This window comes from Syzygium oleosum, unplaced genomic scaffold, assembly GCF_021117445.2.
Source record: "Syzygium oleosum isolate NSW1041296 unplaced genomic scaffold, Sole_v2.1 Sole_v2.06, whole genome shotgun sequence".
NCBI lineage: Eukaryota > Viridiplantae > Streptophyta > Magnoliopsida > Myrtales > Myrtaceae > Syzygium > Syzygium oleosum.
Genome location: NW_026607490.1, coordinates 2905355 through 2919204, shown reverse-complemented (window position 1 = coordinate 2919204; position 13850 = coordinate 2905355). Strand labels below are relative to the sequence as shown.

General features: G+C 40.2%; 1 protein-coding gene across 2 annotated transcripts; it reads right to left on the bottom strand.

The window, feature by feature from the left end:
• Positions 1-1101: 1101 nt before the first annotated feature.
• Positions 1102-13230, bottom strand: LOC115683061 (RNA cytidine acetyltransferase 1-like). 2 transcript variants are annotated; one of them, XM_030607466.2, is made up of 26 exons: positions 12976-13230; positions 12644-12735; positions 12228-12399; positions 11988-12110; positions 11629-11802; positions 11343-11453; positions 11117-11250; positions 10939-11032; positions 9480-9578; positions 8826-8962; positions 8287-8384; positions 6627-6750; positions 6450-6537; positions 6267-6366; positions 6142-6194; positions 5666-5842; positions 5547-5584; positions 5026-5119; positions 4026-4205; positions 3832-3940; positions 3666-3735; positions 3416-3563; positions 2743-2871; positions 2038-2163; positions 1636-1701; positions 1102-1552 (listed from the first exon to the last, which is right to left on the bottom strand). In XM_030607466.2, the coding sequence occupies exons 1-26, from the start codon at positions 13078-13080 to the stop codon at positions 1298-1300; spliced, it is 3096 nt and encodes a 1031-aa protein (XP_030463326.1). In that variant the 5' UTR covers positions 13081-13230; the 3' UTR covers positions 1102-1297. The 2 variants fall into 2 exon arrangements, with proteins under 2 accessions (XP_030463326.1, XP_056168240.1); XM_056312265.1 differs by lacking the exons at positions 12644-12735; positions 12976-13230 and having other exon boundaries at positions 11988-12075; positions 12228-12351.
• Between the last annotated feature and the right edge of the window lie 620 nt (positions 13231-13850).

Below are 13850 nucleotides of genomic sequence, written 5' to 3'. Positions count from 1 at the left end.
GCGCACCTCGGGATTCTTTTTCCCCTTAAAATGGTACTCGAGCAGGCCAGAGCACACTTAACAGTTCCGTCACGTTAGTGTTCTCCTGCGGAGCATCTTTCTTGGCACTGAAGACGACTTTTCCGTAAAGTCATTTTTTGTGGTTACTGATTATTTACTGGTCAGTTTACATACATGAATCTCATTGGAGCATTGCTCTTTAAATCATTTGAAAATCCTCTTCCAGTTTTACCTTGAATGGGCAAAACTAGGTTTCCTTTTCTGACTCATTTTATGTGGATGTGAACAATGGAGCCGTACCGCTTTGTAAACCCGAAGTTTGCCTTATTTACCGGATCAAAGGCTTCTACAGTTCAGTGTCGGGCAGATGACTTTCTTCATGCCTTATTTCACGGTTAAGGAGAGTTTCAAGCACCATCGCGTGGCACACATCTTGTTACGGTAGGAGTATTAGGACTCAATATACAAACTAATCATAACATTCAACGGCTTTTCCAAACATTTATCTGCCTTGTTTATCCGAGCCAAGGACCACAATCACGATAGCGACCATTCGAGCGTGGTGAGCCCATAGGGGTGATTGGTTCCCGGTCTGATCCGGTTTCAGTCCAATGGAACCGGTCACCTTTTTGTCATACAATAAGCAGAAGCGGGAGAGGGGGAGAGTGGAGAGCACGGGGAGGGGATGTGAGAAGGGTCTGGCTATTCTGGGGCTGAGGTTGGCGGGGGACCTTGCCGTCCACCACAAGTGTTGATAGTGCGGAGGATGAGGCGGTGCTGGTCGACGGCATCTTTCTTTTTCTGAGAGCCAAACTCCACCCCCTGGTCACAAAGAAGCAAAAGCAAACAAGAGAGAGGGGGTCGACGTTACGTGTTTAGAGGGGATGGAGAGAGCCACCCATTGCTGCTGCTATGGTTCGGATATTTTTTTTAAGAAATAAAAAATATATATATTTAGACGGTCTGGTCCGGTCCGGTTACCCTTTGGAACAAGGAACCGGATCGCCCAGACACCGGTTTCACTTTTAGGAACCGGGAACTTGACCGACACTCTCAGGAACCGGATCCAACCGGCCGATTAGGTCCAGTCCACGCGGTCTGTTTTGCTCACCCCTAGGCACATAACATTTAATCAAACAAAAGCTAGTTGCATGTATACAACAACAAAGATCCTACCCAAATGCTCTTCCATTCGTAAAAAAAATGACTGCACTTGGTCCCTTGACACACTAACAAAATTGTGCACGCTGTCAGCATGTAGAGTCATATCAATGATTAACAATACAAGAACATAGACTTAGGACTTCCTTTTCTTGTCGGATTTGGAGCCATGGTTGTTCCTGCTTCGCTTTTTCCCGCTCTCTTGATTCTCTTTGTGCTTTTTATGTTTCTCCATTTTCTCTCTACTGGATTTGACACTGATAACGCCACCGGAGGCTATCTTACCTCCATTTTGCAGAGCGCTCTCGAAATCGGATTCTCTGCCAACGATGGCGTACTGTTGAAGAAATTCAGGGTTTAGGAAACCCTCTGTCTTGGTCTTCATCTCGTCCTGGCATGGTTAAGTCAAGTAAGTGCAAGGAAAAAGACAAGCAAATAAAATAACGAGGGAATTGACCAAAACATCAACGTTACCTCAACTTTCTTCGCCGCCTCATTCAGATCTTCGTCCACAGATACACTGTGTGGTTCCAGAACAACCTGAAATTGGAAATCCCAAAATTAAGAACACTTGTATGTATGCTCATGACTCTATCACGTGATTTATGCTTTTGTTACATGTTAATAGTTTGATTTCCATTGCAGAGAGTACTACCCAACTGCTTATTGTCGTCAATGACGGTCATCAAAGCGCAAGGAATTATTTCGTGGTGCTACACATTTCAATGTCAAAGCTTGTCCTAGAAGACCCTTCGATATAGGAAAAGGGAGATTTGTTTTTTGAAGGGGGTTGTTTTGAAGAGGAGGGCAATAAAATCTTGCCGTGAGAATATGATTAAAAACACTTCGTGACAAACGACATGTCTTTAAAGTTACCTCTTTCAAGCGAGGTAGTGCAGAGTCTATCTCCTTTGCTGCAATAGCATATAGATGTTTGTAGAACTTTTTCATAACCTTTATGAACAAAGACAAAATTTGCTGCCTCTCTAACTTCATTTGTCCCTGCAAAATACAAGTTCAACATAAAATCCGCCATCCAAGTGGCAAGGAAATCCTCTGATAAAGAGCTCACAAAACACTAGAACACCATAGAGGTGCCTCACATTGTCCCAGGAGAAGTGACCTTATAAGCAGAAAAGGGAAAACTCATGCATGATGATGCTGGTGCAGTGGGCCCAGCAACCACAGCTTCCGGTCATCAAATGGCCGAAAGCGACTTTGATGCTAAATAAGACTGAATGATATCTAAATGAGCAAAACTAAGAGCAGACATTTGAGAATCATTGTACCCCCAATTAAAAATGAAAAAATGATTCACATTCCAATGAGCTTGCTTCCCTCGTAGACAACAACTATGTCAGAAGCTAGACATCCCAAGACAGGCACCATCAGATTAAGTGATAATTGTAGCACTAGTTTAGACACAGAAAAAGAAAATCCACCTTACAATTCTATTATAGCTTGCAACTGAAAAAGAAAAAGTTGAGCACCAAAAGCAAATGACAAACCTAAATTCAAGTTCACAGTTGAATAATGTGCACAAGGTATCTAGCATGAGGGTACATGGGCAAGGGCACAGACCTCAATATAACTGATGTCATGATGCTGCAATCCAATGCATAGCAAGACTGATGCCTGAGCATATGATAAAGAAACTGGAAGCTTCTCCTGGAAGTATGTATGCGAAATAATTGGCACAGTGTCCAGAATCTGTAAATTATGAAGGGTGCATCAGAAAATATTACAGTTCGTCAAGTAATGAATCAAATGCAAAATATTTGGATGACACTTCGACTGTGATTCTAATTTTTTTTTGGTCGAATATTGTTCTTCTAAGTTGACTAGGGGCAAATGCCACATAATGATCATATATTATAGCAAAATAATGTTCCGTTACTCGTTGTGTAATGCAAACAAGCCACCTCCTTTGATAGTTTTTAACAAAACAGCTTGCTAGATTCTTAATTAAGTATGCGGAATATTGTGCCACAGTAGGAAAGAAAGGGCTTATATAGTACATCCTGAACCAACAGCTCCAGAAATGAGTCGGATGTCTTTTCTAGGAACGATCTCAGGTAACAAATTCAACTTTTGCATATAATTTACATGCAGCATGCTCTCTATCATCATTATTTTAAAGACTTTTTCTCATATAAATTACTTCTGCCCAAGTCCATTTGAGGTCAAATGGTTCTGAAATCGGAATGAAAATAACTAATCTCAAAATACTACAAAGGATTGTCTTTGTTCTTACCATATGATAATCAGCAAGATTATTCGTATAAGCTTCAAGTCGCTTCATATCATGCGGTGATAATATTTGGTTGAGAGACCCTGAAAATCCTTCTGAGGTAGATGGGTTAATTTCTTCATCATCAAAGTTGATCTTCGGATCCAATACGCTGGTAAATTAGACACAACAAGCAATTTCAGTGAAACAAAAAGCATTTCAACCGAGACCAATTGAAAAGAACGTAAGCAGAGTGAGGAATATATGAACTTACCTCATAGCAAGTTTATATTCCATATTACGGAAACTATAGCTCAAAAGCCTTGCAAACCTTTGCTTGAAATCTGGCATTTTCAACAAAATTAAAGGGTTTCATGGAAGATCAACGCATGGGGAGCATGGGAAGCAATTAAAGCATCATCTTGAGAGGCAAGAATTACCTCTATAAAATGGACTGAAAAAACCCCACTGATCAGATCCAGAGACATCAATATCATCATTTTTTAAAGGCTTCAAAACCATACAGGTGTGCTCACCAGTCACAGTATTCTGTAATAATGAAGAAAGGTCAAAACACCACCCAACAGGGCAAAAAGGTCGTGTATTCAATGTGTTTCAGATAAGTGGTCTTAACTGGGATCTGGCCAATGTAAAATGGGACAAACTTATGTTTCCTCCAGAAGCGGAAAAGGTCAAGAGTAAGACCAAAGGAGACACCAATATAATGGAGCTTTTCAGGCTGTCTTTCACGAAGATGTACTAGCAAAGGTGGAAGATTAGCTCTGGGTTTTATATTCTCTTCTAGCAAAGACGCCTGAAATCACATCTGATGTGAGAATAAATTCAACTAACAATTGACGTTAAAACCAAGGGACAGCTTAAGTACAACGAATATGTACTGTAGGGGTAAAGACAAATAACAGAACCAACAAAATTGAACTACCAGAGATGAATATTTTCTGCGACTTTATCTCTTAAACTGTCCAAAATAATTCTAAATCTGAAATGGATTTGGACCTAATCAGATATAGGTAACGCAATTCTTGTCTTAAAGTCGACGGTCAATCAGTGCTTCTTGCAGAACTTAGTGAGGAAAAAGGTAAAACTAAAAGATACAGCTCTACTCAATTCATGTGGGTCACTTCTATGCTGCTCATTAAGACATCAAACGCCCACCTTAAAAGACTGGCTATAGATCCAATAAAAAGGAGAATGCAAAGGATTGCAAACTTGCTTGTAACACTGAAATACACACGATTCAAAATGTTTTAAGCCGTAATTTCATATTATCTCAACAATTTTCTTCTAAGAGCTTGTCGATTGTTGAATCTAGAGCTCATGCAAAAATACATTTCAACTTGCAAATGGGGAACAACAGGGACATTCATACGTTTAATTCTTCTGTCGAACGTTTTAGAATGTTAATAACCAACTTAAAGTAAGCCTAATACTCAATAACTGACATTGTTCAGCTACAGTCAATAACTGAACATATCCAACTACCCATTGTCAGTCACACTTTGGGTAAATGTAAGCATCAATCTAAGGTACTCCACAACTCTTATCAACATAACACCTAAAGATCCACTACCTAATCATAAGAATCAACTGCAGAAGTTCAAAGATCAAAGCACCTTCTGTGCTGCTTCTGTCACTCTGACAGGTGGCTCCTCTTCCATATTTTCGATCTCTGCTTCTGAAATATTTGTCAACTGTCCTTCAAAGTATCTGTGTGAAAGTTCGAAGTGCATAAGTCAATACATTAAGTACAAGTAACTTTTAATAACTATTATCCCAGTAAAGGAGTATTGTTTATTAATATTTTCTAACTTGGGTTTTACTGGAGGTGGTGTGGAGTTTCAGCAGTATCAGTATCAGAATATTCAGATATTCTGTTCACTTGGTTATCTATAGTTGTATCAACTGCATCTGGAAAAGTACCCTTTCTCAATGTTTCATCATAGACCAGTCAAGATGGGTATTTATTTTTTCTTTTTCAGTTGCAGTAGCTCACACGATGCATATTCCCGTGGTTCTGTGATCATCTTTCACCTAATCCAATTTTAGTGAGTCTACATTAACTTTCTAGGACATAGGAGTAACGAAGACACGTAGCAATACATAAGTAGGCAAAATGAATGAATACTCAACTGACCTCGCTAAGAGTTCCACAGCGGTTGAGCCATATCCAAGCTACACAATGTCGAGTCAAAGAGTAAGATAAACAAAAGAAGCAACATTAAGTAAATAAGAAGCTTTAAGGAAAAAAGTTACCCTCATTGCACTAGGATGTGTGGCTATTCGCACGATCCTAGCACCAGATAGACTAGGGAAAACCGTGTCTTGGAACTGCTCAGAGAACTTCCAAGGAATTTGATCTCCAAAGGGTTGATGCCCATCGCTTAGACTTTTAATCACAGATTTACGAGATATTTGTCCTTCAAGACAGACCTAAAAAAGGAGAAGTTTAAATGTAGTAAATACAACAGAATATCCCATCCATGATGAAGTTTTGTAATCGTATCCTTTCCTTAAAAGAATTGACACATATGACCACAATTAACAATCTTATTTTTGTCAAATATTGAAATGGTGTAAACGGAGATTCCTTCCATCGCCAACCCTCCCGGGCAACGCACATGAAACTCAGTGTGCACAAGCACAAGCACAAGCACAAGCGCAAGCGAGAGAGAGAGAGAGAGAGAGAGAGAGAGAGAGAGAGAGAGAGAGAGAGAGAGAGAGAGAGAGACCTGTAGGACACACAAGATGTCTGGCAGTTGATTCCTGGACTCATCAACAGGTCCTGCATATCCTATGTGAGGATCGAAGGATAGTAAAGGAAAAACATAAAGCTAATCATATGGAATGAGCATACCAAGCAATACAAACAAGTGGTGTGCCGGAGCATCAGCCATTAATTGCAAATCATTTGGCGAGTTTTTGTAGTGAGATGCAACATATAAGGCCATCATCCTCTGCATGCAGAGAAGTGAGTAAGGACCAACAATCCACATAATGATTTTGCACTCTAAAATCACATCAGATGAAACATAAGTACCTGTAAAAACAACTCACTGTCCTTATGATAGGAAAAAAGCGTATCTCTATTTACGTAGTAGAGATCACACTCGCCGGGAGAGGGAAAGCTACAAGGAGAAAAACAGAAACGTTATAACTAAATGTCCAAGAATTAAGTAGCTTCACTCCCAAAGACATTGTAACAATTGCGTCTAACCTGGTAATATTAGGAACATAATTGGCAACATCAAGGCAAAGCAACGCATTGAGCCAGGATTCAATTGGATCGCCAGAAGCATATCTGATAGATTCGGCCAGTTCAATCTTCTTGAAGAGACGACCTACATTTGTAGGAATTAAAAAACCAAGGAACTTATATGTGAAACAAAATAAAAAAGATTTGTGTAGATTCTTACCCACATTCAAATATGTAACTTGCCTAACAACAAGCAGTCTCTTTAATTTTTCATTTTTGCTATATTTTCAGTGCCCGATGCAGTCTGACTCAGAAAAGATATTGAATTTGGAGGAATTAATATTAAACATAGCACAATGGCATTAAAGAATTCATGTGGCTCATCTTTGTTTGTTTTGTTTTTTAGTGCCCTAGGATTTGTTCCTGTACAATAAAAGTTCTCCTTATTCGGAGCCATATATGACTTTATCAGCTAGAAAACTTGTCCCAAAAGTGTGTCAATGAAAAGAATTACTTATTGACGAAAATAATCACTTACTGAACCCATTTCCAGTTTCCTCAATTGGACCTTTGATCATCAACTGGTGAAGGGCAAAAGCTAAACAAAACCAGATAATCATCACCTGTAGTCCCAACTACCATGCTTTCAGAGTTTAGCGTTTCGAAATTGGACCAGAATAGCCAGTTCAACTGGTTAAACCAGGAGCGAATTTTTGCACTGGTCAGGTATTAGAAATAATTTTTTTCTCATTAAAAACCAATCAAAACTAGGTTTGTCTCAATTTGATACGTCAAAGTGGCGAACATCCAATGATCGACAGATATGGATAACTACAAAATATTTAAATGCTGGAGGTGGAATTGAAAGTAACCTTGTCACCTCTGTGTCAGCCACTCACAATAGCACTCGGCCAGGTGTCTTCTTCATCTAATTTATGCCAGAATTTGTTTATTGCAACTTAAGCTCTAGTTCCCAAGATATTAAAAGAAATACATATGTTGGTAATGACTGAGATTCAAACTTCCAATTAAGTATTACCATCCGAGTTGGTAGACCAGCTGTGCTATCATATGGTTTATCTATAGACATTTGTTATATCATATGACAATCTTCATCTTAAAACCAAACTGGAGGTTCAACCAGTTGAACCATCAATAGTTAAGCTGATCAGTTCTTGGACTAGTCCAGTTTTCAAGCATTGTAAGAATCTAGATATGCGACCTCAATCTAGGAGAGAAAACTCAAGTACAAACTATCCCAAGTTTAGGACAATTTTTCTTACAGACTACACTCACTAAGGATCTATCCAAGAGCATCGAGATATTGAAATCAACAGCTCCTGAAGACCTAAATAATTAAAGCATCAAAAGAGTTTTCTTCAATAGATAAGCATCATCAATGATGTTAGCGGAATGAAGCATATAAAAGTCTGCAATTACGCGGATGAAGGTCTGGCAAAGTCGTAGCAAAAATTATCGAAGAAACATATTGAACTAATTATCTATGATTTATAACCTTTACCAGAATTTAACTTCATGAACTAGTACAGACCAGCTTTTTGATAGACATAACGCTGAATTTTTAAAGTATATCCATATGGGCAATAAAATATCAAACAGGATGGACATTCCTCTGTATTTTATTTGCATATTACAGACAAAATTGGAATGTTAAAATTACCAGAATGAGCTGCCTCAGCACCATTAACTGTTGCACGACTTTGCTCTTCCAATTGCTGTAAAAGTTTCAGTGATAAAGACCGCCCGGTACCTTCATAACTGTTGACAGGAAGAAAATTATCAGTAGATGAATTGTACCATATGTTCTGAAATACTACAACCCTTGTGCAAAAATCCATGCTATATAAGCTGACAGTTCTTAAGCAGATATCATTTACTTCACTGTAGAATTGGTTTTAGTAAAACTGCCTTTAAAGCCCTTGTCTCTTTCGTAAAATTGGTTAAGGGGGAAAAAGGAAAAAAGGATATATTTTGAAAGTTCATTGATTTATGTGCCTTACTTTTCAAAATATATAATTTCGGTGAAGTTAAACTGGGAGAAAGGATGAACAATTGCAACAAGGAGGGTGTTGTATCCTCAGAGTGCTTGAGGAGTCGAAACAACGAACATTCAAGGAAAACTGTATTTAAGTTGTGCCACTCGACGAAATTCATCTCTTGCTTCCAAGATTATTAAAAGATGAGTACAACAGAACATACCCATTTACTGTGGATGAGAGGAACACCAGATATGGACCAAGCAATGATTTAACAACTGGCAGTGGAATTGCAGCTGCTTCATCAACAACCAACAATTCAACTTGGGATAGCTTCTCATGCTCATGTGGTTGTATGTACTGCAAGATGCATTACCAGGACAACTCACGAGTTGAACCACAAAAAAGGTGAAAGAGAGAAGGGGGGGAGGGGGGAGAGAGAGAGAGAGAGAGAGAGAGAGATAGAGAGGTTCGGGGCGGGAGGGAGAGGGGTACTTGGAGCTCTATATACTCAGAATAAATCATAATCGATAGCTCTCAAAGTAAAACCAATGGTTCTATAAAAACATGATAGTCCTAATTTGACAATCCACACCGTTCATCTCCCCAATCCAACAACTCATAATCCTCTCAATCTAGATAAAAGCCATTGAAACAATATGTCCAATCTGATAGGGGATTGGATTTGTTAACAATGACTAATGACCTTATCAGAAGCCTGCATTAAGCCGCTCAATTGAGTACACGGTCAACAAGTATCTAGATAGAAAGTAATGGACTTGTGCACAATCTCCACACGATAGACAATTCCTATTGACAAAAACTAACATAGCATAAAGAACAACATTCTCGGGTTCAACTATTCTCTCCCACCAACCTGAATTGTTTGTCTGTGCTGCTTGTAAATATTAATTCTCACTATTGCCTTTTTAAACTCTGGATTGGCACTTCTCACCACATCATAATCAATATGTTCCTGAGACAGAAAGTAGCAGGATTCAGCTGAAAGTTGAATATATAAAAAATCAAAAGCACATGGATCTCATATCCAGTAGAACCTTGTCCAACAATAAATGTGCCTTGAGTATTAAACCATATTGAAAACTTGATTTCTCATGTATCTATTGTATCTACTTTAAATGCTACTTTTGTTTGGTTACCAAGTTATATTGTATATTTATATATCCTTACATCTTTTAAATCCGTTCGGCAATCTTGCACATTGAAGAGGGGAGAAATGCATAGCAACAGGAGTGTTGATAATTACTCATTAAATGACATTACCCGTACAAACGAAAATTTAGAAATTTGTTCTATTTATCCTCAACTCTGATTCTTAAAGAATTCACTTAGGCGTTACCAAGAATCTTTTCAATTCAATTCAATTAACAAATGATGATTAGAAAATAAGTAACCGGATTCATGAATCATCACTCCATTTTGGAAACAATACATGCAGAAAGCTGAACAGACCCAATCCAGAAACCCAATCATCCAGTTAGAACTCAAAGGTATGATTCCGATTTATTAGCACCCTATCTGATATGTCCAACAGAATAGTTCATCACACAGGTCAATTTTTTCAGTTTTAACTGAGATGCAGGTCAAAGTAAAAAATAGAGAACCCATCCATGAGCATTATCTCTCGACTATGATTGGAGATTTAGCCAATTTGGTTGTAATGTCACTAACAAACACCACTAAATCTCGCATCATCTCTTGAATATTAGATGAGCATTATCTTATGAGCAATAACCCAAACTCAGACTGGTCGCGGACCACGATCTTCTTGCAAAGCTAAGAAATTTAGCCAACCCACTTGGTGAGATAAAGATTAATTCAACATACTAAGGAAACAGAAAAATAATATATATTACCGCAGGTTAATCCATCCAAAAGGATATTCATTTGACTTTTAACTGATTTAGGGGAAGAGAACAAGAAATCAATATTCTGATAGGAAATAACAGAATCCCCAGTTCATCGTTTTCTTTCCTGGAACGGAGAGAGAGAAAATGGTCAACCATCCCAACAACAGTGACCATCAATGCCCTTCAACCAATAACTTTATGATTTTCAATGGAGCAAACAATTGATGCCCAAAGCCTCACTTCTTACAACAAATGCTGACAGCTCAATTTAAACTTAATACAGGTGTTTTACCCATGACCTTACTAAATTTATCCGTCGGGTTTCTTATTTTCTCCATATAGAGCGAGCACGTTCCATAAAACATATCAAAGTGGAAATAAGATGTTGACTCTGAGTTATCAATCATTCTAACTAGCAATAGAGAAAAGAAGGGGGGAAAGAAAAAGGAGTGGAAATAAATGCACCTTGTATTCAAGTGAATCAAATCCCTTGCAAACAAATTCAAACAAAGTTTTCAAATTCTCCGGACTTGGTGCAGTCACAAAGATATTTGAATACCTAGTACAAAAAAACTTCTGTTATCAGAATGATGGAAACATGGAATTGGCAAAAAAACTATAATGAAAATGAAGAAATAATTACCCAGCAGCAATAGCACCAGCGATTGCTAAGCCAAGAGCAGCTGATTTACCACGACCCCGAGAAGCAAGTAAAGCAATTGTATTACGTAGAGTCTTATCCAAAATTGCATCAAGAAATGTAATGACAGCTTTCCCCTGCCCAAAAAAGATCGATTGTACCATAAGCCACTGAAGACAGATGAAAGATTTATTCTAAGATCACTGCAGATTGAAATTTATAAATCCACCTGATCTAGAGTGCAGCATTTCCTTATCAAAGGTCCGACAGGAAAATCATCATTGAGTTGGTCTTTTAAATCTTGTAGGTGCCTCTGTGCTTCTGATAGCCCTTCGGAGTCCTTAAACCACCAATTAAGAGGCAGACAATCAAATACTGTCCTTTAATAGTTGTAATGGGAAATGCAGGAGGAAGAACAGTACAATGTGTCGTGCTGGGCAGACCTAGTAAAAGATCTTAGACTTTCAACTTAGAGAATTTCCCATGCCAGAGTAAAGAGAAAATCCATTTATCACCTCTTTCGCCGGAACTGGAGTAATTGATCTGATGTGGGAAGATATTGGTAAAACATTGAGCTCGTCATCCATAACCACACATGATTTGCACGAAGCGAGTGATAATAAGAATCTCTCATTAAAGCGTCCAGTAGCCTCAGAATGGGATTCAGTACGGAACCTCTCGTGAACATCCTGTAATCACAGTCTTATATTAGGTGGCCAAACCATAAGACATTTCCATGAGGCCAATACTATGCATCATAGTGATGGTGTACAAAGACTACTCAATGAAGTGAGACATCTCAGCAGCAACACGATCTATTGCAAGACAAATAGTACAAAACCATGAGATATTGCAAGAAGAGTATACAACATACCATAACCATGGTATAAAGACTAGTCAATGAGGAGAGATTGCGAAGCAGCAATACAATCAACCCACCGCCCTCCACTGTTTCGATTGTTCTGGCAAGTAGATTTGGGGTCAAAGCTTCAAAATCCTAAAAGAGTGCAAAAGGTATTTACGCATGCAAAAGAAAGTTAAATGTTGCAAATTGCTATGATCAGGGGATTGTAACTAGAACTGCATGTGGGGGCAAACTGGAAAAAAGTTCCACCTGAAGTATGCACATTCCAAAAGTGTTTCCGAGAATTCTTTCAGAATCCTTGTACAAGCAATATGTCAACCCTCCACTTTCCACAAAGAGTGAAAAAGGGTCAACCTTCTCTGGATCCAAGAGCCCCCTCTGCATCAACTTTTTAATTTGCTTTGCCCGTTTCTTCTTGTGACTGCACAGAGAATCGGAATCATACCAGTCACAACTAACACATCGACAGTTATTTCCAATAATTAACAGAAAATAGAAATGATTATCAAGATAAGAGTAGTGCAGGACCCAGAATGACTGAATGAGGATGATGCCATTACCCTAACTTCATACAAGGAAAATGATTTCTAAATGACACCTGAAATACGACGAGGAGACGCAGCATGGAGTTCTAATGCATTCGGGGTGTTCAGAAAGATGACAACCTGCTGAGTTCAAGCTTATCCTTGTAGCACCACAAGACCGTCGGCCTAGACTTGATCACCGCCTTGCTCAGCATGTAGTGAAGATTCACAATCTGTCACACACGGCAACAAAGTTCTCACTTTCCCGAAACACAGTTCAAGAACGGGCCAACCCAGTTGGGCAAAAGAGCGGGCCACCAAAATTTGACCCAGTTCAAGACCTATGCAAAAGTTCACGAATTCAACAGGTCCGTCCTAAAATGCACTGAACTAGCTCACACCGGCAGGGAATGAATCGACACACAACCGAGCTCAAAACACGCGAACAGATTCCGGGGCGACGGGGGTGGCACCTGGTCACGGGACTTGTCGCCGACGACGACGAACACGGACCGGTGGCGCGTCTTGACGCCGTTCTCGATGAGCGTCCTGATCCGCTCGTCCACCTTCTTCCTCATCGTCGATCCTTTTCCCCGGCTGCTCGCTCCTCCCCGGAATCCGTCGGCGCGGCGCTGCAAATGGCGTCCGGAACGTTCCCCCGGGAAGGGCGGTGCGAGGAGGGTTTAACAGGCCGGTGGATTTAGGGTTTTAGGGGCCGGGGGGTAGGAGAGAGGGGTTTTGGGCGAAGACGATCCGATCCGATCCGTACCCGGACGACGGTGCGCGGGTCGGATCTCGGGCGACCCGTATGGGACCGAATCGGGTCTAGACGGGCTTTGCGACTAGGCCCATGTAATTCTATGCTATTCTAGCCATCGTGCGTGAGCCTAGCCAGTTCTGCTCATAACGCGGCATGTGTCCTTTGATGTTGAATACAAAATTGGAAGCGGAAGCTCTCTCTTCTCTTTCCATGGGCCGACGACAGACTTCGGAAAGGACCGACACAAGCGGTAATAAATGTCAGCTCTCTCTCTCTCTCTCTCTCTCCATGCTTTGTAACAAAACTCATTTCAAGATGGGCAAAAAGCTTTAAGACTGTTTATACTTTTTCTCTGAAAAAAGTCTGCCTTTACTTTAACTGTCGTCGTCGAAAAAAAACAGAACGCAGTACAAGGGCTGTGGCTGCCAGCGGTGGCCGCCACGCCCGCCGGAAGGAGCTGCGCCTCGCCTCGGGCCTTCCGGCGGCGACTCGCGCCGGGCCGAGTGCCGGCGAGGGCGGCGTCCGGGGCGAGGGTCGCGCCTTCCCCAGACGGGCCCGGCAGCCCTCGCCGGCGACTGCCCGTGGCGC

What these genes read in the sequence shown, in the direction of transcription:
- LOC115683061 (XM_030607466.2), bottom strand. Translation starts at nt 13,080, where the DNA reads ATGAGGAAGAAGGTGGACGAGCGGATCAGGACGCTCATCGAGAACGGC. An exon ending in GCGACAAGTCCCGTGACCAG is followed by an intron (nt 12,736 to 12,975) that starts GTGCCACCCCCG and finishes CGTGTGTGACAG; the next exon opens with ATTGTGAATCTTCACTACAT. An exon ending in TGCTGAGGCAGCTCATTCTG is followed by an intron (nt 6,751 to 8,286) that starts GTAATTTTAACA and finishes CTACAAATGTAG; the next exon opens with GTCGTCTCTTCAAGAAGATT.